Genomic DNA, 26,092 nt, shown 5'->3' on the forward strand with positions numbered 1-26,092 from the left:
AACCTCCAGTCAGCGACAGTCCTGTGGGCGAGAACAGCTTGTTGATGAGAAGTCGAAAGATAATGGGAAGAATCGTGCAAACTAACAGACAAATAACGGTGCAGTATAACAGTGGTATGCAGAACGGAACAACTCATCAGTCCTTGTCATGGATGGGCTATTACAGCAGACGACCACACCTGGTTCCACTCCTATCAGCTAAAAACAAGTGGCGGCTTCAGTGGGCACATGATCACCCAGCCTGGTCTCAGAATTTCGTATTATTCTTTACGTAAATCCAGGACACTCAATTTAGTATATGTTACTTTTTGTATGGTATGCATTAATTTGTGGATGTCCATCATCCATTTTGCATGACAAGTTATGAATTACAATTCGTATCATATGTTACGAATTTGCTAAAAATGTACAATATGTTGCAAATTTGCAAAACGTACAATATGTTTCCAAAATTTTATTAATTCCAATTTGTTGTGGCTAACGTTAGCTAGGCTAAGGGTTAGGATTAAGGTTAGGAGTTAGGTTAAAGGAATATTTCGGGAAATTGGCAGGGGTATTTACTAGAAGATACCCATAGACTTCCAGTCATGATGCTAATGCTAGTTAGCATTGGCTCGCAAAACTACCTCTAACTTCCTACATACCGGACAGAAAAACATGATAATGGTGTCCACAAGTTCATCTGACTCCAGGGAAGTAGATAAAAGGCCTCAATGCCAAAATCCCATTTTATCCATTTAAAGGGTTAAGATTAGGGGAAGGGTTCGAAAACACGCTAAGTAGTTGCAAAGTGGCTTAAAAGTCGTAAATACAAAAAAATAAACAGTCCATATAAGGAAATCAGTCAATTGAAATGAATTCATTAGGCCATCATCTATGGATTTCTCCATTCGCTATTTAATTGCATAGATGACATGCATATTTTTTCCCCAGCCACTGATTCGAGAAAGGTGCATGATAATGGTCCACTCTAAATCAAAACAAATATTATTTAGAATACATAAACACATATTATATTTAAACATATATTATTTAGAATACATAAAGACAAGATTAAATTAAGAATAGTCTGACAGGTAACAAATATTAGCCTATCACTTGTAAATTATATATTTTCACTTGTGAATGATGCCCAGCGTAAGACAAGAAATGATTTATTTTGGCAACTTTTTCTAATTATAGTCTCACACCTCACGTAGCCGTACCCATACAGTGCATTCGGAAAGTGTTCAGACCACTTCTCTTTTTCCACATTTTGTTACGTTAGTCTTATTCTAAAATGGATCACATTGATTTTTTTCTCTCAATCTACACACAATACCCCATAATGACAAAGCGAAAACAGGTTTTTAGAAATGTTTGCACATTTAAAAATATAAAACAGAAATAACTCATTTACATAAGTATTCAGAGCCTTTGCTATGAGACTCGAAATTCAGCTCATCTGCATCCGGTTTCCATTGATTATCTTTGAGATGTTTTTACAACTTGATTGGAGCCCACCTGTGGTAAATTCAATTGATTGGACATGATTTGGAAAGGCACACACACCTGTCTATATAAGGTCCCACAATTTGACAGTGCATGTCAGAGCAAAAACCAAGCCATGAGGTTTAAGGAATTGTTCATAGAGCTCCGAAACAGGATTGTGTCAAAGGAAAAGATCTGGGGAAGGGTACCAAAAATGTCTGCATTGAAGGTCCCCAGGAATACAGTGGCCTTCATCATTATTAAATGGTGACTAAATGATGTTTGGAAACACCAAGACTCTTCCTAAAGCTGGACGCCCAGCCAAACTGACCAATCGGGGGAGAAGGGCCTTGATCAGGGAGGTGACTAAGAAACTGATGGTCACTCTGACAGAGCTCCAGAGTTCCTCTGTGGAGATGGGATAACATTACAGAAGGATAACCATCTCTGCAGCACTCCACCAATCAGGTCTTTAGGGTAAGGTGGCCAGACGGAAGTCACTCCTCAGTAATAGGCACGACAGCCCGCTTGGAGTTTTCCAAAAGGAACCTAAAGACTCTCAGACCATGAGAAACAAGATTATCTGGTCTGAGGCAACCTGGCACCATCCTTACAGTAAAGCTAGGTTGGCAGCATCATGGTGTGGGGATGTTTTTCAGCGACAGGGACTGGGAGAGTAGTCTGGATTGAGGGAAAGAGGAACGGAGCAAAGTACAGAGAGATCCTTCATGAAAACCTACTCCAGAGTGCTCAGGACCTCATACTAGTGGCGTAGGTTCACCTTCCAACAGGACAACAACCCTAAGAACACAGCCAAGACAACGCAGGGGTGGCTTCAAGGACTAGTTTCTGAATGTCCTTGATTTGCCCAGCCAGAGCCCAGACTTGAACCCGATCTAACATCTCTGGAGAGACCTGCAAAATAGCTGTGCAGCAACCCTCCCCATCCAACCTGACAGAGCTTGAGAGGATCTGCAGAGAAGAACGGGAGAAACTCTCCAAATACAGGTGTGCCACGCTTGTAGCATCATACACCCAAGAAGACTCAAGACTGTAATTGCTGCCAAAGGTGCTTCAACAAAGTACTGACTTAAAGGTCTGAATACTTATGTAAATGTGATTTCAAATTGTTTAATACATTTGCTAAAATAAAAAATAAACCCTTTTTGTTTTGTCATTATGGGGTATTGTGCAGATTGATGAGGGTAATCAACAATTTAATCAACTTTTAAATAAGGCTGTAACATAACAAAATGTGGAAAAAGTTGAAAAGGCTGAATTGAATGCACTGTAGGCCTATATGTTTTGTATCACAACGAAAGTGGTCAAATAACTTCTTAAAATTAAGCACATTAATCCGCTTTACAAGGGATGTAGAGGCTAACTGGCATACATAAGAAATGTTTCAAGTTGGGGGAAAATAATATTCACAATAAAAATGCACCTTTGCGATCACTTTTGATAATGTTGTTTTCCCACTAATGGAATATTCACGCTTATAGCCTACTGCGGTGTGCACATTGCTGCGCTTATAATGTGAAGAAATAGCTTAATAGTTTATTAACATTTTAAGCTAAACTTTCTGATCCGTTACGTCAGCCTCATTGCATAAAACAAGTGTTTTTATGCTAGTGGATGTATTAATTTGAGATCTATCGCATCCCACAACTGTCCCAGACTATGTTTGGAATATTAATTTCTCGCACAGAATAGGTCAACTTTTGAAGTATTGGGGATAGTAGATGGACATAGGCTATTAACCCACTGTTCCTAGGCCGTCATTGAAAATAAGAATTTGTTTTAACTGACTTGCCTAGTTAAATAAAGGTCAAATAAAAAATAAAAAGCTTTTTCTGTTCGGTAGGCCTACTCATCTTGTTGGCTGACGAAAAGTAATTGTGGACAGTTCTTCCGATATCTTAAATATGGAACTCGGAATTGGATAAGGACTTGTGCAGTTGCGTCCCAGATGTGTCTGTCTTCACTTGTAGCCTGTGAGAAAGACCAATCACGTAATGGAGAGCCATGTGAGTGAGAGGTGCTTCGGAGCAAGCAGCACTATAGGAGAAGGGAATTATCATTATTATATTCAGCCAAGGGCACAATAGCCACTGGCCGCAAAAGGCATGGATTTTGTTTAGGGAGGATTACGGCCACACAAAAGGTGATGCTGCCAGGAAATTCAAGGCATTATCAAGTGCTTGTCAAATTTTGAATAAGAGATGAAGCGTGTACAGCCTGTGAAGAAAAACAAAGCAGAGCTCATGCCTTTCATGCAACTATTTTCAAATAATCATTAGTCGCATCATGGAACCTTTCAATGTATTAAAAATCAAAACATATAGCCCAACGTTTGTAGAACAACTAAAGTTACATTAATAACTCTAAATTAAGCATATAGGAGTACCTATTTCTTTGATAACTGCTTAACACTGAATATGTCCCTCAAATCGTTTCGAGAACATATCCTTTATATTTTATTCAGCTTTGTTCAATTTTATTCTTCATACTATAAAATGTAAAAGGTCACAGAATTCTAATCACATCTTGTCTGCTAAATGAACTAGTGTAGCCCACAGCAATATGGCACAGCCAGATGAGGACCTAACATAAGGACAACTCAGAGTATGCTATTCTGTTCTTCTAAAATAGACTACATTTTCTTAATTCCATGTTTCTTTAGACCTGTCTAAAATAAATCATGGATTTATTGTGAAGGTGTAGGCTATATTACATGGATTTTTGACTTTTTCAAATGTAGATGTTCCAAAGGTCTGCATCAGTGGCTTGTAGGGAAGCCACGAGATGCTAAAAGTTTGTGTCAATTACCATGACACCCGGCAGTTATTTACTTGATGAAATTTTGTGACCTCCACAGCCCTTGTCACATATCTTTCTTTTTTTTAAGTATGGGCGTGGATCAGAAAACCAGTCAGTATCTGGTGTGACCACCATTTGCCTCATGCAGTACGACATCTCCTTTGCATAGAGTTGATCAGGCTCGTGGCCTGTGGAATGTTGTCCCACTCCTCTTCAATGGCTGTGTGAAGTTGCTGGACATTGGTGGGAACTGGAACATGCTGTTGTACATGTTGATCCAGAGCATCCCAAACGTGCTCAATGGGTGACATGTCTGGTGAGTATGCAGGCCATGGAAGAACTGGGACATTTTCAGCTTCCAGGGATTGTGTACAGGTCCCTGCGATATGAGGCCGTGCATTATCATGCTAAATTAATCAAATAGCCACCCGGACTATTTACATTGACCCCCCTTTGTTTTTACAGTGCTGCTACTCAATCTTTATTTTCTATGCATAGACACTTCACCTCTACCTTCATGTACAAATTACCTCGACTAACCTGTACCCACGCACAATTGCCTGTGGTTGGGAGGCCGGTTAGACATACAGCCAAATTCTCTAAAACAATGTTGGAGGCAGCTTATGGTAGGGAAATTAACATTAAATTCTCTGGCAGGAGCTCTGGTGGGCATTCATGCAGTCAGCATACCAATTGCACACACCCTCAAAACTTGAGACATCTGTGGCATTGTTGTGTGTGACAAAGCTGCACATTTAGAATGGCATTTTATTGTCCCTAGCACAAGGTGTAATGACCATGCTGTTGATGAGATTTGATCACACAACCTTTGCGGGATGCTAGTGGTTTGCATTATATGCCCACCCATCAAACCACCCTCCTTTAGTTTTGCCTTAAGTAACCATCTGCCTCATGTAATCATACCAAAAGTAACAAATCATAATAATTTGAATGTCCCGGATTTACATTTACTATGTTATGTCGAGTCTATGAGGGGCGGTAGGCTGCCTAGTAGTTAGAGCATTGGGCCAGTAACCAAAAGGTTTTTAGAACGAATCCCTGAGCTGACAAGGTAAAAATCTGTTGTTCTGCCCCTGAACAAGGCAGTTAACCCACTGTTCCTAGGCCGTCATTGTAAATAACAATTTGTTCTTAACTGACTTGCCTAGTTAAATAAAAAATAAAATATGAGACCAGGCTGGATCACCAACACTGGACAATTGAGGAGTGGAAAAACATTGCCTGATCTGACGAATCCTAGTTCCTGTTGACACGGTCACGATTTGGAGTAAGCAGCACGAGTCCATGGCCCCATCCTGCCTGGTGTGGGGAATATTTTCTTGGCACACGTTAGGCCCCCTGGTACTAATTGAGCAATGTTTCCATTACCCAAATAATTCAGGCTGTTCTGGAGGCAAATGGCAGTCCGTCCCGGTACCAGATGGGTGCACTCAATAAACTGGCCATTGAGTGTACAGCTCTATTATGCGTGGGAATACTTTGATACAGAGTTCCAAAATAAAAATGGACTTGGAGCTGATTTCCTGGTGTTTTAGTCTTTAGTTTTAGTCCAACAACAAAAAAGCGTCAGGACACCACCATTTTTGCTTTGTAGCACCTACAAATTAAACAATATTAAACAAACAAACAAAATTAAACAATATAAGGCCAAAAAGTCAAAAATATTCCAACTTCAATAGATGTCTCAATTATGCTTTAAGATCAAAATATCAAATATATGCTAACAATCCTTCCTCCAAAAATAATATTTTAAGGATTACATTTCGTAAAAATCATGCTATTTTTTTTGTCCTGGTTTAGTGAGGAATCACCCCTCTGGAAAACATATTGGTCCTGACATTATAGTGCAGTCCTACGGTCTATGTTATGTATTCATTTCAGCAATGGCAGGCGAGTTACAGCAGGATCCTGGTAAACGACCTGTTATTACATTACAAATGAGGGTTAGAGTACTGGCCATAATACACAGCGACCTCCAGTGATACACTGCTAATGACTCCATCTGTCTCTGGACTGCAGACCACAGGAGCAACTAGTGCTGTAATGTACTGAGGTAGAAAGGGCGGGCCCAGAGAGGACGTGCCCAGGAAGAGAATAGTGACTCCATAAGTCTAAGAAATAAATAAAAAAATATATATATGTTGTGTATTAGGTTAAAAAGTGATAAAATAACAAATGGTGGATCAGTCTTAGGAACAAAACTCCAATCTCTTGGGTTCAAATTTAGTTTGTTCTGTGATTTATGTTTTTGACTGTTTTTCTAAGGCAAACGTTATATTCAATGGACAAAAAAAGTTTGTCCTCATCATTCATGCTCTCATGCAGCCTAACAGAAATACATCAGTGAAGTGACGCCATGGCTGCAATGAGATCGATCTCATGCCAACCAATCAAAACTTTAAAGGAACAGAGTGACGAACACACAAAAGGACCATGCGAGCGTGACGGATGGACAAACAGACAGAGAGGACTGTGAGCATCACAGAGAAACTGAGTGAGTTAAAGGGAGGAACGTGATGAGAGGAAGGGAATGGCAAATGTCAGAGTTGTGTCTCCATCCCAGTCTTCTGGCTCTGAGAGAGGCATCTCACCTCTGAGACAGCCTTATAGCTGGTCTTGCAGCAAGTGCAGAACGTCCAAAAGACAGAGACTGGACTAATGGGGACATACAGTGCCTTGCGAAAATATTCGGCCCCCTTGAACTTTGCGACCTTTTGCCACATTTCAGGCTTCAAACATAAAGATATAAAACTGTCTTTTTTTGTGAAGAATCAACAACAAGTGGGACACAATCATGAAGTGGAACGACATTTATTGGATATTTCAAACTTTTTTAACAAATCAAAAACTGAAATATTGGGCATGCAAAATTATTCAGCCCCCTTAAGTTAATACTTTGTAGCGCCACCTTTTGCTGCGATTACAGCTGTAAGTCGCATGGGGTATGTCTCTATCAGTTTTGCACATCGAGAGACTGAATTTTTTTCCCATTCCTCCTTGCAAAACAGCTCGAGCTCAGTGAGGTTGGATGGAGAGCATTTGTGAACAGCAGTTTTCAGTTCTTTCCACAGATTCTCGATTGGATTCAGGTCTGGACTTTGACTTGGCCATTCTAACACCTGGATATGTTTATTTTTGAACCATTCCATTGTAGATTTTGCTTTATGTTTTGGATCATTGTCTTGTTGGAAGACAAATCTCCATCCCAGTCTCAGGTCTTTTGCAGACTCCATCAGGTTCTCTTCCAGAATGGTCCTTTATTTGGCTCCATCCATCTTCCCATCAATTTTAACCATCTTCCCTGTCCCTGCTGAAGAAAAGCAGGCCCAAACCATGATGCTGCCACCACCATGTTTGACAGTGGGGATGGTGTGTTCAGCTGTGTTGCTTTTACGCCAAACATAACGTTTTGCATTGTTGCCAAAAAGTTCAATTTTGGTTTCATCTGACCAGAGCACCTTCTTCCACATGTTTGGTGTGTCTCCCAGGTGGCTTGTGGCAAACTTTAAACAACACTTTTTATGGATATCTTTAAGAAATGGCTTTCTTCTTGCCACTCTTCCATAAAGGCCAGATTTGTGCAATATACGACTGATTGTTGTCCTATGGACATAGTCTCCCACCTCAGCTGTAGATCTCTGCAGTTCATCCAGAGTGATCATGGGCCTCTTGGCTGCATCTCTGATCAGTCTTCTCCTTGTATGAGCTGAAAGTTTAGAGGGATGGCCAGGTCTTGGTAGATTTGCAGTGGTCCGATACTCCTTCCATTTCAAGATTATCGCTTGCAAAGTGCTCCTTGGGATGTTTAAAGCTTGGGAAATCTTTTTGTATCCAAATCCGGCTTTAAACTTCTTCACAACAGTATCTCGGACCTGCCTGGTGTGTTCCTTGTTCTTCATGATGCTCTCTGCGCTTTTAACGGACCTCTGAGACTATCACAGTGCAGGTGCATTTATACGGAGACTTGATTACACCCAGGTGGAGTGTATTTATCATCATTAGTCATTTAGGTCAACATTGGATCATTCAGAGATCCTCACTGAACTTCTGGAGAGAGTTTGCTGCACTGAAAGTAAAGGGGCTGAATAATTTTGCACACCCAATTTTTCAGTTTTTGATTTGTTAAAAAAGTTTGAAATATCCAATAAATGTTGTTCCACTTCATGATTGTGTCCCACTTGTTGTTGATTCTTCACAAAGAAATACAGTTTTATATCTTTATGTTTGAAGCCTGAAATGTGGCAAAAGGTCGCAAAGTTCAAGGGGGCCGAATACTTTCGCAAGGCACTGTATATTTTTATTCCACCGACCAGTCAGACTATTCATGTGTAATGAAACACATCAGAATATAACTTAATGCGGGAGGGATATGTCTCCTCCGCTACACAGCATACAAGTAGACTTGTGTGTGTGTGTGTGTGTGTGACCCTGTTAATGTATCCCTTCTAAAGCATGACTAATCTGTAGCAACCAAGAATACAGTCGAGGACATGAGGACAGAGTTAAACAACATTTAAAACCGCACACTTCATGAGTAAAAGAACATGATATTACATTTCCCCTAAAGAAGGTAATAACGGAAGCTTTCATTATTTGCCACATAGGTCACGTAATTAATTTCTACTCAGATTTCATAATCATGGTTAATAATGTCAGCCATTAAAAGCGTGGAGGGAGAATGTTTATTGGAAAGGTTCAGGCTATAAGGAGAAAGTTAATTGTGTTACAGATACTGTTGGAGTATGTCAGGGTACATGTGGTGTGACTACATCACAGTCGGGTTTAGGTCGCTATTCTTCTTTATGATTACACCCCCCCCCCCCCCCACACACACACACACACCTCTGTTGGCTAGCTAGCCTAATCTCTACTCTCAATGACACCTAGGAGAGAGGGGAGGGAGGGACAGAGTGAAATGGTCAAAAAACAATTTTAAATGAAATTGTACCCTCACTCATATAAAGAGACTCACTTTCAAATCTCAAGCTGCGTAGTTTCTCTCTTAACAGCGGGTCATTATCAAAGACCGCTCCCCGTGTCCAATGGCTGTTCTTTTTCATGGCAAAGCTCAAGTACACAAATGGTCCTAGAGATAACTTCTCTCCTGACAGCCTAAAGCATGGATGGGAAACTTTGATGGGGGTGGGGGACACCAAAAAAATCAGAACTCATTATGAGGGGCCGCAGTGGCTTGGGGGTCTGCGTACTCACATCCATACCCACACATGTAGTCAGAGCCGGCCCTAGCCTTTTGGGGGCCCTAAGTGAAATTTTGTTTTAGAGGTAATTTCCTGCAATTCTACATATTTTGAGAGAATATTGTCATTTTTAACAAATGTCATGAAATTCAACAAAAATTGCCATGAGGCGTAGAGAAAGATTAGCAGTTTTACAGTTAATTTCCTGCAATTATACACATTTCGCCATAGGGTGGAGAGAAATGTTTGCAGTTTTTAAAATTATATCTGAGTGAGAGTGACTAACAAATTCAACGGGGGCCCTCCGGTCAGTAATTAGATAGCTGGCTCGACTAATTTACCAAACAACATATTTTTATGCTGACATGGGCTAATTGAGTGAATGTCAGTGATTGACGTGAGAAACTGCTGATGCACAGCCACATTTCGAAATTGCAACGTGTGTATTCTATTATTCTAAGACCCCGACGGAGTCCCCCCAAAATATATATACAGTGCCTTCAGAAAGTATTCAGACCCCTCAACTTTTTCCACATTTTGTTACGGTACAGCCTTATTGTAAAATGTATTAAATTGTTTTTGTCCCTCCTCACCAATCTACACACAATACCCCATAATGACAAAGGAAAAACAGGTTTTCAGAAGTGTCTCCTAATAATGATTCAGACCCTTTACTCAGTACTTCGTTGAAGCACCTTTGGCAGCGATTATAGCATTGAGTCTTCTTGGGTATGACGCTACAAGCTTGGCACACCTGAATTGAGAGTTTCTCCCATTCTTCTCTGCAGATCCTCTCAAGCTCTAAGGTTGGATGGGGAGCGTTGCTGCACAGCTATTTTCAGGTGTCTCCAGAGATGTTTGATCGATCGGGTTCAAGTCAGGGCATTGGCTGGGTCACTCAAGGACATTCAGAGACTTGTCCTGCGTTGTCTTGGCTGCGTGCTTAGGGTCGTTGTCCTGTTTGAAGGTGAAACTTCACCCCAGTCTGAAGTCTGGAGTAGATTTTAATCAAGGATCTCTCTGTACTTTGCGCCGTTCATCTTTCCCTCGATCCTGACTAGTCTCCCAGTCCCTGCCACAGAAAAACATCCCCACAGCATGATGCTGCCACCACCATGCTTCACCGTAGGGATGGTGCCAGGTTTCCTCCAGGCGTGACGCTTGGCATTCAGGCCAAATAGTTCAATCATGTTTCTCATGGTCTGAGAGTCCTTTAGGTGCCTTTTGGCAAACTCCAAGTGGGCTGTCATGTGCCTTTTACTGAGGAGTGGCTTCCGTCTGGCTACCCTACCGTAAAGGCTGGATTGCTGGAGTGCTGCAGAGATGGTTGTCTTTCTGGACAGTTCTCCCATCTCCACAGAGGAACTCTGGAGCTCTGTCAGAATGACCATCACTTTCTTGGTAACCTCATTGACCAAGGCTCTTCTCCCCCAATTGTTCAGTTTGGCAGGGCGGCCAGCTCTAGGATGAGTCTTGGTGGTTCCAAACATCTTCCATTTAACAATGATGAAGGCCACTGTGTTCTTGGGGAGCTTGAATGCTGCAGCACTGTTTTTGTACCCTTCCCCTGATCTCTGCCTCGACACAATCCTGTCTCAGAGCTCTAAGGACAAATCCTTAGCATGGTTAACTGTGGGACCTCATTTAGATGGGTGTGTGCTGTTAAAAGAAAAATCTATATTGCAACCTCTTTGCAATAAAGAATTGAGACCAGGATGACATCAGCTGAGTGCATACATTTAGAAAGTTCACAACACATTTTAAACTCTTCCTTTGTAGGCGTCACTTCCCAAGCTATACATTTTATGAACCCAATGAGATTTCCACCTTTCCCCTGTGGAATGTCCATGGCCCTCTCTTTGTTTAGCTATCCATCTTCTGGGCCTGACCCTGCTCTCTGATCCTAGGCAATTTCCTCTTATCTGATTAGGTCCACCTTTATAAATTAGTATATACACATTTTCCTAAACTCCATTAATACTCACAATAATCACTCGCTAAAAAGGATAAAAACAAACTACAGTTTAAATTGAAAAATGTTACATTTCAACAGAATCCATCAGTAACTTTCCAAATCATGTCCAATCAATTGAATATACCACAGGTGCACTCCAAGTTGAAGAAACATCTCAAGGACGATCAATGGAAACAGAATGCACCTGAGCTCAATTTCGAGTCTCATAGCAAAGGCAATGAATACTTATGTAAATAAGGTATTTCTGTATTTTCTAAAAACATGTTTTCGCTTTGTCTTTATGGGATATTGTGTGTAGATTGCTGAGGATTTGTATTTATTGAATCCATTTTAGAATAAGGCTGTAACGTAACAAAACGTATATAAATAAAAACACACAGTACCAGTCAAAAGTTTGGACAACTACTCATTTAAAGGTTTTTCTTTATTTTTACTATTTTCCACATTGTAGAATAATAGTGAAGACAAAACTATGAAATAACACATAACACATTTAAAACAGATCTTCAAAGTAGCAACCCTTTGCCTTGATGAAAGCTTTGCACACTCTTGGCATTCTCTCAACCAGCTTCATGTGGAATTATTTTCCAACAGTCTTGAAGGAGTTCCCACATAGCACTTGTTGGATGCTTTTCCTTCACTCTGCGGTTCAAATCATCCCAAACCATCTCAATTGGGTTGAGGTCAGGTGATCGTGGAGGCCAGGTCATCTGATGCAGCAGTCAATCAATCTCCTTCTTGGTCAAATAGCCCTTAAACAGTCTGGAGGTCTAATGTCCATTGCTCGTGTTTCTTGGACCAAGCAAGTCTTCTTCTCATTGGTATCCTTTAGTAGTGGTTTCTTTGCAGCAATTTGAACCATGAAGGCCTGAAGTCTCCTCTGAACAGTTGATGTTAAGATGTGTCTGTATCTTGAACTCTGAAACATTTATTTGGGCTGCAATCTGAGGTGCAGTTAACTCCATCCTCTGCAGCAGAGGTAACTGAGGCTTCCTTTCCTGTGGCGGTGCTCATAACAGCCAGTTTCATTAAAGAGCTTGATGTTTTTTGCGACTGCACTTGAGGAAACTTTCAAAGTTCTTGAAATGTTCCGTATTGACTGACCTTCATGTCTTAAAGTAATGGACTGTTGTTTATCTTTGCTTATTTGAGTTGTTCTTGCCATAATAGCGACTTGGTCTTTTACCAAACAGGGCTATCTTCTGTATACCACCCCTACCTTGTCACAACAACTGATTGGCTCAAATGCATTAAGGAAAAAATTCCACAAATATACTTTTAACAAGGCATACCTGTTAATTGAAATGCATTCCAGGTGACTACCTCATGAAGCTGGTTCAGAGAATGCCAAGAGTGTGCAAAGTTGTCATATAGAAAATAGTAAAAATAAAGAAAAACCCTTGAATGAGTAGGTGTGTCCAAACATTTGACTGGTACTGATTAGCGGGCCGTCAATTGCCCATCCGTGGCCTAAAGGGAGCTTCCAGGAGAAACTTACCTCTGACAGTCAAATTGTATCTGGAGGTAAATTCGACACACTGTGATTGTATTGTACCAGCACAGAGAACAAAGGGAGAAAAAAGGTTCATACAAACAAAATATTCTGTTTGTAGCAAAGACAAATCAAGGAAGTTATTATCTGGCTGTATCTGGCAATATTTGGCTGGCTGTCGTCTGATGGCTGGAGAATTGGCGAACTAGAGAGACAACAGGAGGAGAGGAGGATAAGTAGCTGAGAGCTGTAGTACTGTAATGTACCTGGGACTTCATCTCGTACAGTAGAGGGTTTTCTGGAGTCATCTGGATGGCTTCATCCCACCTCTTAACGGCCTCCCAGTGCCTGAGACGAACACAAACACAAAATCAAGGTTACATACTGTACATCAGGGATGGGCAACAAAAAAATCTGAATTCATCATGAGGGATCGCAGTGGGTCAAGGAAATGCGTACCCTACGCACAGTCCAAGACATACAGTCAACTGATTTGTTCAATCAATCTATTTGTGCAGTTAAACTACTTAACTCTTAAATAAATGCATTATATCAGTAGCCAGGGCCGGCCCTAGCCTTTAGGGGGCCCTAAACGAGACTTGGTTGAGGGTCTCCCCCACCTTGCGGGCCACAGTGGCTTGGGGGTCTGCCTACAAACATCCATACCCCACATGCAGTCGGAGCCAACCCTAGTCTTAAAGCAAGTTTTGCTGCAATTCTACACATTTTGCCATGGGTGGAGAGAAGATTTCAAAACTTTATAAGAAATGTCATGAAATATATTTTTAAAATGCCATGAGGCAGAGAAGAAGAAGGTGCAATTTTAGAGAATTTCCTGCAATTCTATCCATTTGCCATGGGGCGGATTTTATTTTACTGTTTGAAAGCTAATCTCATGCAATTCTACTAATTCCCTGCAATTCTACACATTTTGCCATGACTTATGCCATGTTAATATGATATCTGAGAGAGTGACTAACAACCAAATGTCTAAATTGCACCTTCTGTATTGTCCTATTTTAACTCTCAACAGTAATTTCAAACCACGACTGATTTACAAAAATTATTTAAATTGATCTGCGGGCCAACATCTCTTGCCCATCCCTGCAATCTGGCAATATGTCGACTACTTTGGCTATACCAAGCTTACAGAAGACCACAGAGTACCAGGAAAAGAACAAACAAAGCACTGTGTGTACTAAATTATGCATTGTGTTTCTAAAAGATAAACTTTAAATTGTGATGTGGTCTCCCGATTAAATGGGCGGATGGCAAAGTTGATGTGCTTGGTGCACATATCTCAGAAAAGTTTAGCAATCTTCCAACTACTAACTTTGATAGAAAACTTTGCAAAATACTTTGCAAAATAGATATGATGTCGAGACGGAAACACCTGTCCATCTAAGGGAAAATTAACCTGATTAATTCTCTAGTTTACATATTTATTCATGGCTCTACCGACTACAGGAAAATCCTTTCTCAAGTAATGCGAGAATTCCTTTGGAATGACAAACCAGATAAAGTTCAATGGGATATTTATATAATGAACATGCCTTGAGGGTTAAAACATATTAAAGGGATACTTTGGGATTTTGGCAGAGGCCCTTTAACTACCATGATAGCAGATACCCATAGACTTCCAGTCATTGCGCTAACGCCAGTTAGTATTGGCTTGCTAAAATACCTCTTAACTTCCTTCAAGCTGGACAAAGAGACATAAAAATGGTATCCACAAGTTCATCTGACTCTGGGGAAGTACTTAAAGGGCCTCATTGCAAAAATCCCAAATTATCCCTTTAAAGGATAGAAAGCATTCATTTTTACTCACCAATGTAACAACATGGTGTCAAAGACTTAGTTGTAGTCACAATCTGGTTATCTATAGGTACAAACGGTTATGTATTTTGGTTATTACAACGCACTAATTCTCAACGTCATATGGAGGATCTACTCTGTGCTACAGATTTCATATGCTAGCTCGATAGCTTGTAGACAAAATAATGAAGTAGTGTCTGGTAGCTTCAATAAAAAGACAAAGATTTGTAGTTGAAAAAGTTGTTGCATGTATAGATTTTTAACTTGCTCTTAGACTGCACGACTTGGATTTGACTCTAGTCTTGGCCCATTCTACATGGGGCTCGACTTGAGACTCGAACCTTGTGACTTGAGACTTGCTTGTGACTTGAATAATAGTGACTTGGTCCCACCTCTGTTGAGCTGTGACAAACGGCATAAAATCTGACTCATTGTTGTGTTAAAGTGTTTAGATGCGGATGGGCCGCTACATCATGAGAAGCATTGTTAAGCCCTTGATACAACTAGGAGTTAATTTAGCTCTAGACAAGACCTCTGATGTCTGTCTGGCAGGCAGGCAGGCAAGCAGGCAGAATGACCCACTCGACAGACATAGATCCACCAATAGACTGATGCTGTAATACAACACCAATGCCCACAGATAGCCTCCCGTTTGATTAACCTTCATTGTGGAACGCAAACATATGCTCACACTGTATGAACAGTGTAGGGTTGATAAAGATAACCAATTAAAGTTATGAAATCAGATCCGCCCTGTGTGATTGTCCCTCATCGGAGGAGGATATGACATCTATTATCCTGAAGAATGTGAGCTTATTAAATGCCATACGATATCAGTGGTAATCTATGGTTCAAGATGAGTCACCTCAGCTATATCTATTGTCTGGTGTAGTTGATGTGATCTGTCATTCAACTATGTGACCGACTCAGATAGGAAATGGTTCATGGAAATTTATGATGACTAGCATCCGCCCGTTTTCCCACCAGTATTCAAGTCTATTCTGTATTTGAGTCATAGATTTGTGTTTCTAGGTTATCTGTTGCACCTGCTTAGAAAGTACATATGAAACCAAGCAGGCAGCACCTGAGTCCCTTCTTTACTCTAGACACAGCCAGCACCAAACATACCCAGAAGTAGTACACAGGACTGAAATAAACCTGGGAGGTAGCTATCACTCCACAGAAGGTCCAGTGGATGTACACACAGACTGCAGTCTGCCTGGCCTTCTTGAGGAGTAAGGACATCGGTCTGTCTGTTTGTGTCTTGTCTGAGAGCAGCAGGAGCAACGGGGTTGCTTACCAGCTTCACTCAGCATGCAACAATAACGTTTTTGTAAAAGTAAAAAGTAACTTTATCTATTACGGTTTGATAATTGGTATTGGAGTGTAAAATGTAAAAGCCAACCTTAATGTCTCAGTTTAAGAGCTTCAGTACCGTTTGTGTCCGGCTGACTAAGAACACACCATAATGTCTTGTAAGGTGATAGGCTCTCCCGGTCTCACCTCAACGACCTTCTCTCACATATGTTAATATTGGCTGCGAAGTGATTCAGTTAAAGTGGAACTGACAGCATTTTAACTACTTTGCAGATATGAAACAAATATACAATCATAATATGAGTCAAATATCAAATTCCCAGTTTATGCTACCAAACTGCCTTTATAAGAGGTTTGAAAATAGGTTCCATTTTACTCAACATTCCATGACGTACACTAAGGCATTGTTGGCAGCATAGATGGATGCAGTTCAATGCATGATTCAAATAATTCAGCTATACATTTCTGGGTAGCCTAAAAAAATATTGCTGTCAAGTTGTAAATCACAGCTGGCCTGGTACATTGTTTGCTGCCTCCATTCGGATGCACTATTTCAGTTTCAATGTCTCAATATATTGGACAAAAACAGACAAATGTAACCAAGACTGAGAATGTCAATACAATCAAACTATGATCACAAATCAGTCATGGGAAAAAGTCAGTCACTCACCCACTCCTCCAATGGCATGACATCCTCCTAGCAAGCTAAAAACACGGAGCCTAATTTTAGCTAGATAGCAGCTAGCAAGCTAGCTGGGAGGATGTCATGCCATTGGAGGAGTGGGTGAGTGACTGACTTTTTAACCTAATATCATTTTTCAGTGGCTATACACAGCTATAGATTACAGGTGTTATTTGGTTAGCTAGTAATAAATGTGAATTGTTTTGCTAGCTAGCTATGCTGAACTTTAATGACTTTTCTAGTTAGCATATCTCATTCGTTCGAAAAGTAACTTTGGCTGAACACTTCGATTTCAGAGCACTCGTCAGAGTGTGCCAGAGACACAGAATAACTGATTCATTTACGTACGCGCAACACCCATTGCATATGACCAGTGTCAGTAAATGTAGGCGAAAACAGTAAGTTAGTCACGAATGCTCTAGATAACATGCCTAATCAGCTCTGCTAGGGCAAATAAAATGGTCAGAGTGAGGTGTTCTCTCATTTGTGTCTGGAAGTAGCTAGCTAGCCATCTTTAGCCAATTAGCGTGGGTGTTTGGTTGGGACAAGCTACAATTCCCCATAATTTACCAGTAAAATTTTGATGGCCAACTAGCTGAAAAAGAGGGTTTATCTAACGTTCCCTCATTAGATTTTAGCTTATCTTGCTCTGGCTTGCATGAGTTATTTACATATTTGCCGAAATCCATTCAGGTGGCTTTTGGCAAATGTGTTCTAATGATCGAAAGTCGCGATGAACTTGCTACTGCCTGTAACCTGTAATCACACTGTCCAGTTCAAAGTGAATGATGGCAGGCCGTGTGGCAAATGGCTTATTTGCATAAAGGCCTACTGAAGCTCTGATTGGCTTTGACACACCGGTCTCCGTAGACTCCTGGATGACACCGATATTTTGATTGAGTTTTATTTACTGCAGTGTCTAATAATTGTCAAAACACAGCCTTTTTCCCCACTCTATATTGCTATATTATTTTCACAAACGCTTTACTAAATGTAAATCCCAAACGTTCTAAGAATTTAAAAAAAGGACCATATCTATGTTCTCGCACTGGGGGTGTATATGAACATAATTCTAATAAGATTTAATGTTGCTAAAATGCTGTCAGTTACACTTCAATACCATAAGCATGCATCCACACAAAGAACACAAAGCATTATCTAACATCTTTAACCATACGACTGCCCTGAGTCATTCAGGTTATGGACAAGAATGACAAACCTGCTATCCAACTACCTTAGATCACCAACTTGTTTCGTCATCTGTAGAAAATAAAGCAATAAGCTAATCAAACTAGGCCAGTTTGTGGAAATGTCATATTTGACAGATGATGCAATTAGCATGTGGTAATTGAGTTAGCTATGTACATATAGGTAGGGGTAAAGTGACTAGGCAACAGAATAGAGAAGACTGAGCAGTAGCAGCCAGCAGTGTATGTGGTGAGTGTGAATGCGTCAGTATGCATGTGTGTGAGTGTGTGTTGGGGTGTCAGTGTAAGTATGTGTGAGCGTGTGGGTAGAGTCAGTGCATAGAGTCAGCGCAAGAAAGTTTGTGCAAAAAAGGGTCAATGCAGGTAGCCATTTGATTAGCTATTTAGCAGTCTTATGGCTTGGGGCTAGAAGCTGTTCAGGCTCCTGTTGGTTCCAAACTTGGTGCGCTGGCACCGCTTGCCATGCGGCAGCAGAGAGAACAGTCTATTGCTCGGATGTCTGGAGTCTGACATTTTTTGGGCCTTCCTTTGACACTGCCTGGTATAGAGGTTCTGGATGGTAGCGAGCTTAGACCCAGTGATGTACTGGGCCGTAAGCACAACTCAGTTCCCGCACCAAGGGGTGATGCAGCCAGTCAAGATGCTCTCAATGATGCAGCTGTCAAACTTTGAGTATCTGAGAGCCCATGCCAAATCTTTTCAGCCTTTTGAGGGGGAAGAAGCAGTGCCCTCTTCACAACAGTGTGGATACGTGTGGACCATGTTTATTCCTTAGTGATATGGACACAGAGGAACTGGATGCTCTCGACCCGCTCCACTACATGCATGCTCGCCCCTCCGTTTCCTGTAGTCCATGATCAGCTCCTTTGTCTTGCTGACGTTGAGGGAGAGGTTGTTGTCCTGGCAGGAATAGGTTGAAAATGTCAGTTAAGACAGACACTTGCCAGCTGGTCAGCACATGCTCCGAGTATGCATCCTGGTATTCAGTCTTGCCCCGCAGCCTTGCAAATGTAAACCTGTTTAAAGGATTTTCGTAGATCGGCTACAGAGAGCGAGATCCACACAGTCGTCCAGAAAAGCTCGTGCTCTTGTGCATGGTTCAGTGTTGCTTGCCTCAAAGCGAGCATAGAAGGCATTTAGTTTGTCTGGTACGCTCGCGTCGCTGGGCAGCTCATGACAGGGTTTCCCTTTGTAATCTGTGATAGTTTTCAAGCCTTGCCACATTCATCGAGCATCAGAGCCCACTCCTTGAAAGCGGCAGCTCTAGCCTTTAGCTCAGTGAGGATGTTGCCTGTAATCCATGACTTCTGGTTGGGGTATGTATGCACGGTTACTATGGATCCGACGTGGTCAACGCATTGAAGCCAGTGACTGATGTGGGAAACTCCATGAATCCCAGAACATATTCCAGTCTGTACTAGTGAAACAGTCCTGTAACTTAGCATCTGCTTCATCGGACCACCTCTGCATCACTGGTACTTCCTGTTTGAGTTCCTGCATGTAAGCAGGAGGATAGAATTATGGCAGGGTTTCCCAAACTCGGTCCCAGGGACCCCAAGGGGTGCACGTTTTGGTTTTTGCCTTCGCACTACACAGCTGATTCAAATAATCAACTAATCATCAAGCTTTGATCATTTGAATCAGCTGTGCGCACCACTTGGGGTCCAGGGGACAGAGTTTGGTTAACGCTAAATTATGATCTGATTTGCCAAAGGGAGGGCCTTGAATGCATTTCTGTGTGTGGAGTAAAAGTGATCTAGAGTTGTCACCTCTAGCTGCACTGGTGACATTGCATGAAGCCGGAAGTAAATCTTTCTACTTTAATTTTATTATCTAGGCTATCTTTCTTTATTTTTCCAAGTGAGTTGATAAAGGAACACATTCTCATTTACAACAACGCTGTGGGAGACTTGCAGTGGAGAGGATGGGGTCAAATGAGCCATCGGAAACTGTTGATGAGAATTTAGCAGTTCACACTGAAGTCAACCGCCATACACTTGAAATCACTAAGTGCTTGCTCAAACCTCTCATGAAGTGAACAATATGACACTATTGTTCAAGATCGAAAGAGGAAGGGGTGAAAAATTGGGTGGCACAAGTGTGAAGAGAGGTGTAAAAATCTTTGCCGCAGACAATTACAGTTGTATGCATCAAGAAAACAACAACACAAACCCGTGATGTCAGTAACACAAGTGTGTTCTTTGCAAAAATGTAACTGGAAAGTTAGAACATGATGTACATGATTAACGTTTACCCCAAGTCAGTAAGTGTGAGTGAGTAATTTAGATGTGAAAGAGGAAGTTGAGCCCATAGGATAAGTGTGTAGGATTTTAATCAGATAAATATTCTTCTGGCTGACGCACCCAGATGTTCCCCCCACCCACACCGATCCACACACCCTATGTGGGAATGACAGACCAACAGATTATAATAGCCAAATAACCTCACAAAAAATGCTGTCTGGCATCAATAAAAAAAAAATAATAATTTTAAGAACAAGTGACAGAAATAAAACCCTCTTTGCTAAGTTTAGCCAGATAAACTGTAAAAAGGCCTCAAACAAGTAGCTAGCTAATAAAGGGCAGTTTTGGAGAGTAATCAACTACATGCATTTCACCTAGTAATTTAACTACATTTTGCAGCAGCTTGTTGGTAGTTGAACTAAATGCTAATCTTTGTAGTGTTTTCAGTAGTTAATTACTTGTTGCCATGTAGTGGTGTAGATAACTACTGGAACAACACAATTTTTATGAAAAGAAAATAAGTAGACCAAAAAATGTTTGGCATCAGATCTGCCTAATTCTCTTTAAACACTGTGTAATTTATCCTATTAAACACAAACAATCTATTCAAAAATTACTCCAGAGTGATCTGTCATTGCAATTTGCAGTCTATGACATTTCAGATGTACAGTCGTGGCCAAAAGTTGAGAATGACAGAAATTAATTTTGAAAGTCTGCTGGCTTTACATATACTCCAGAATGTTATGAAGAGTGATCAGATGAATTGCAATTAATTGCAATTGAACGGAAAACTGCAAATGAACTGAATCCCCAAAAAACATTTCCACTGCATTTCAACCCTGCCACAAAAGGACCAGCTGACATCATGTCAGTGATTCTCTCGTTAACACAGGTGTGAGTGTTGACGAGGACAAGGCTAGAGACCACTCTGTCATGCTGATTGAGTTCAAATAACAGACTGGAAGCTTCAAAAGGAGGGTGGTGCTTGGAATCATTGTTCTTCCTCTGCCATCCATGGTTATCTGCAAGGAAACACGTGCCGTCATCATTGCTTTGCACAAAAAGGGCTTCACAGGCAAGGATATTGCTGCCAGTAAGATTGCACCTAAATCAAATCAAATTTTATTTGTCACATACACATGGTTAGCAGATGTTAATGCGAGTGTAGCGAAATGCTTGTGCTTCTAGTTCCGACAATGCAGTAATAACCAACGAGTAATCTAACTAACAATTCCAAAACTACTGTCTTGTACACAGTGTAAGGGGATAAAGAATATGTACATAAGGATATATGAATGAGTGATGGTACAGAGCAGCATAGGCAAGATACAGTAGATGGTATCGAGTACAGTATATACATATGAGATGAGTATGTAAACAAAGTGGCATAGTTAAAGTGGCTAGTGATACATGTATTACATAAGGATACAGTCGATGATATAGTGTACAGTATATACGTATGCATATGAGATGAATAATGTAGGGTAAGTGACATTATATAAAGGTAGCATTGTTTAAAGTGGCTAGTGATATATTTACATCATTTCCCATTATTAAAGTGGCTGGAGTTGAGTCAGTGTCAGTGTGTTGGCAGCAGCCACTCAATGTTAGTGGTGGCTGTTTAACAGTCTGATGGCCTTGAGATAGAAGCTGTTTTTCAGTCTCTCGGTCCCAGCTTTGATGCACCTGTACTGACCTCGCCTTCTGGACGATAGCGGGGTGAACAGGCAGTGGCTCGGGTGGTTGATGTCCTTGATGATCTTTATGGCCTTCCTGTGACATCGGGTGGTGTAGGTGTCCTGGAGGGCAGGTAGTTTGCCCCCGGTGATGCGTTGTGCAGACCTCACTACCCTCTGGAGAGCCTTACGGTTGAGGGCGGAGCAGTTGCCGTACCAGGCGGTGATACAGCCCGCCAGGATGCTCTCGATTGTGCATCTGTAGAAGTTTGTGAGTGCTTTTGGTGACAAACCAAATTTCTTCAGCCTCCTGAGGTTGAAGAGGCGCTGCTGCGCCTTCTTCACAATGCTGTCTGTGTGAGTGGACCAATTCAGTTTGTCTGTGATGTGTATGCCGAGGAACTTAAAACTTGCTACCCTGTCCACTACTGTTCCATCGATGTGGATACGGGGGTGTTCCCTCTGCTGTTTCCTGAAGTCCACAATCATCTCCTTAGTTTTGTTGACGTTGAGTGTGAGGTTATTTTCCTGACACCACACTCCGAGGGCCCTCACCTCCTCCCTGTAGGCCGTCTCGTCGTTGTTGGTAATCAAGCCTACCACTGTTGTGTCGTCCGCAAACTTGATGATTGAGTTGGAGGCGTGCGTGGCCACGCAGTCGTGGGTGAACAGGGAGTACAGGAGAGGGCTCAGAACGCACCCTTGTGGGGCCCCAGTGTTGAGGATCAGCGGGGAGGAGATGTTGCCTACCCTCACCACCTGGGGGCGGCCCGTCAGGAAGTCCAGTACCCAGTTGCACAGGGCGGGGTCGAGACCCAGGGTCTCGAGCTTGATGACGAGCTTGGAGGGTACTATGGTGTTGAATGCCGAGCTGTAGTCAATGAACAGCATTCTCACATAGGTATTCCTCTTGTCCAGATGGGTTAGGGCAGTGTGCAGTGTGGTTGAGATTGCATCGTCTGTGGACCTATTTGGGCGGTAAGCAAATTGGAGTGGGTCTAGGGTGTCAGGTAGGGTGGAGGTGATATGGTCCTTGACTAGTCTCTCAAAGCACTTCATGATGACGGAAGTGAGTGCTACGGGGCGGTAGTCGTTTAGCTCAGTTACCTTAGCTTTCTTGGGAACAGGAACAATGGTGGCCCTCTTGAAGCATGTGGGAACAGCAGACTGGTATAGGGATTGATTGAATATGTCCGTAAACACACCGGCCAGCTGGTCTGCGCATGCTCTGAGGGCGCGGCTGGGGATGCCGTCTGGGCCTGCAGCCATTTATCACATCATCAAGAACTTCAAGGAAAGCGGTTCAATTGCTGTGAAGAAGGCTTCAGGGCGCCCAAGAAAGTCCAGCAAGCGCCAGGACTGTCTCCTAAAGTTGATTCAGCTGCAGGATCGGGGCACCACCAGTACAGAGCTTGCTCAGGAATGGCAGCAGACAGGTGAGAGTGCACCTGCACGCACAGTGAGGCAAAGACTTTTGGAGGATGGCCTGGTGTCAAGAAGGGCAGCAAAGAAGCCACTTCTCTGCAGGAAAAACATCAGGGACAGACTGATATTCTGCAAAAGGTACAGGGATTGGACTGCTGAGGACTAGGGTAAAGTCATTTTTCACTGATGAATCCCCTTTCCGATTGTTTGGGAAATCTGGAAAAAACCTTGTCCGGGGGGAGACAAGGTGAGCGCTACCATCAGTCCTGTGTCATGCCAACAGTGAAGTATCCAATGACCATTCAGTGTGGGGTTGCTTCTCAGCCAAGGGAGTGGGCTCACTCATACTTTTTCCTAAGAATGAAGAATGTTACCAACACATCCTCCGAGAGCAACTTCTTCCGGCCATCCAGGAACAGTTTGGTGACGAACAATGCCTTTTCCAGCATGATGGAGCACCTTGCCATAAGGCAAAAGTGATAACTAAGTGGCTCGGGGAACAAAACATATATTTTTGGGGGGTCCATGGCCAGGAAACACCCCAGACCTTAATCCCATTGAGAATTTGTGGTCAATCCTCAAGAGGTGGGTGGACAAACAAGAACCCACAAATTCTGACAAACTCTGGGCGGCCAAGTTAATTGACAGCATGCCAGGGCGTATTGCAGAGGTCTTGAAAAAGAAGGGTCAACACTGTAAATATTGACTCTTAGCGTCAACTTCATGTAATTGTCAATAAAAGCCTTTGACACTTATGAAATGCTTGTAATTATACCTCAGTATTCCATAGTAACATCTGACAAAAATATCTAAAGACACTGAGGCAGCAGACTTTGTGAAAATTTTCGTGTCATTCTCAAAACTTTTGGCCACGACTGTACATATGATAATTTATCAAAAGTAGTTTGGATGCGGTGAACTACTTTTTCAGCGTAACTTTAGTTAAGTACACTATGTTTTTCTTTAGGGTAGCTTAACTTTTTCCGGTCTGAAGTAATTGGTAGCTTGGCAAACTGTATTTTCAGAGTAGCTTCCCCAACACTGATAACGGGAAGATGCTTTATTACATTAGGGGTATCTAACCCTGAGTAATCTGCCCAGTCTAACCAGATAAACTTTAAAAGGCCTCAGGGGAATCTAACCCTCAGTAAAGCAGGTTGACATCAGGGTCAATGTGGTTGCAGGAGGGGAAACACCGCAAACATCCCTTCCCCAACCGGCAGTATGCAGGGTTCTGTTCATTAGGCACCAAACAGAAGAAAAGTGAGAAAAAACAGAGGGACTACATGGACTTACTGGTTCAATGAGAAACATGAATTCCCATTTCCATTGCAAAACGTTTTAAAAATGGTTTCATACATGCCCTAATGAACACCACACAGCCCTAAAAACCCCTGGACAGCCATACTGTTCCAGAGAGACAATTTCCTCAGCAGAATCTAGTTACTTCTCTCACTAACCTAATTACACTTGGTCACCACTGGCAACATACGTCTGGTAAAGTAGGGTGAGCAACAGGATCTAATGTCTGGGGTTTGGGCATTCATTGGCTGAATGGTCCGTTGCAAAGGTCACATACTGTACAAGGATAATGACATGATGATATTCCATATCTAGCATAATGTATGTGTTCATGTGAGTGTGTGATGCATGTTCACATCACTGCATAGTTTGTTCCACGAGAAACTCCACGAGAAATCTTTTCCCCTATTTAATTTTAGTGATAGTAATGGCTAGTGAGTGAGCCAAATTGGTCTTCATGATGTCATCAAAAACAATATAAAATGACGAGTAATTCCATGGTAACAGAATTATGCTGATTTTACAAAAAAACACATTTACAGGAAGAACTGTGCAGATAAAGTTAGGTAACAGAATACAACTGAGGGGAGCTTTACTGTAATCCTGTTACCAAATTTAGCATCTGCAGTTTTTACAGTAAATTTTAATTTTTTTAATTACTATTTAAAAATTGTTCAAAGTAGTCATTCTGAATAGAGTTGTATGGTTTGTTAAATGCCCAGTGCAGTTAAAATTATGTTCTTTCCTCTCAGTCTCCCCTATATCCATTTGCGCCACTGCTAAATTGTGGACGCCACTGAAAATGTTTTCAGTGTAAACATAAATTACTAAAACCAGATAAAGTATATAGAAAAGTTAATGGAGAAACATATTTTTCAATAAGATCATCTTTGAGAACAAACAATCAATCACTACAAGACACTCATGGAGAATCTGAAATTCCAAAAATTTCATTGATTTTGTTGATAATTGATCATGTTTGAGTCACTCAGATAGCATAAGAAAAAGGCATAAGCCATGGTAAAATGTGTACAATTGCAGGGAAGTAGCTTTGAAACCTCTGGCAAACTTTGCCACCGCTGCTGAAAAACATCTTAGGGGAAACACTGCCTGTGTTGTATATCATATTGTACAACAGCTGATGAACCACACTAAATAAATGTGTTATTTCCTGATAGTTGCTGGTTGAAAATACAATCTACACAGGACCTTTGCATTATGGGCAGGCGTTTCGAATTTCCATGGTGACAACACCATGCAGTAAATTAGTAAATAAGCCAATAAAGAGGGTTCCAAACCTCTGCCAATAACAGCTACTTTCCCCCTCCTCACTCAGACCACTTCCAGACAGTCCTAGCAAAATTCCAGAAATGATTCGATATTGATATAAAATGGCTGCATTGGGCCTTTAACTTTGAAATCATTGGTCTTTGTTTGGCATACATTTT

The 26,092-nt window shown here is 41.6% G+C and overlaps 1 protein-coding gene across 1 annotated transcript in view; it reads right to left on the reverse strand.

Annotated features, from left to right (window-relative positions):
- ttc33 (tetratricopeptide repeat domain 33) overlaps positions 1–26,092 on the reverse strand; it is a 53,931-nt gene that overhangs the window by 17,213 nt on the left and 10,626 nt on the right. Inside the window, exon 2 of the mRNA XM_021590585.2 lies at positions 13,243–13,324. Within this exon, the coding sequence (XP_021446260.2) occupies positions 13,243–13,324 (82 nt within the window). The remainder of the gene's footprint in view (positions 1–13,242; positions 13,325–26,092) is intronic.

The sequence above is a fragment of the Oncorhynchus mykiss genome, chromosome Y (assembly GCF_013265735.2).
Source record: "Oncorhynchus mykiss isolate Arlee chromosome Y, USDA_OmykA_1.1, whole genome shotgun sequence".
NCBI lineage: Eukaryota > Metazoa > Chordata > Actinopteri > Salmoniformes > Salmonidae > Oncorhynchus > Oncorhynchus mykiss.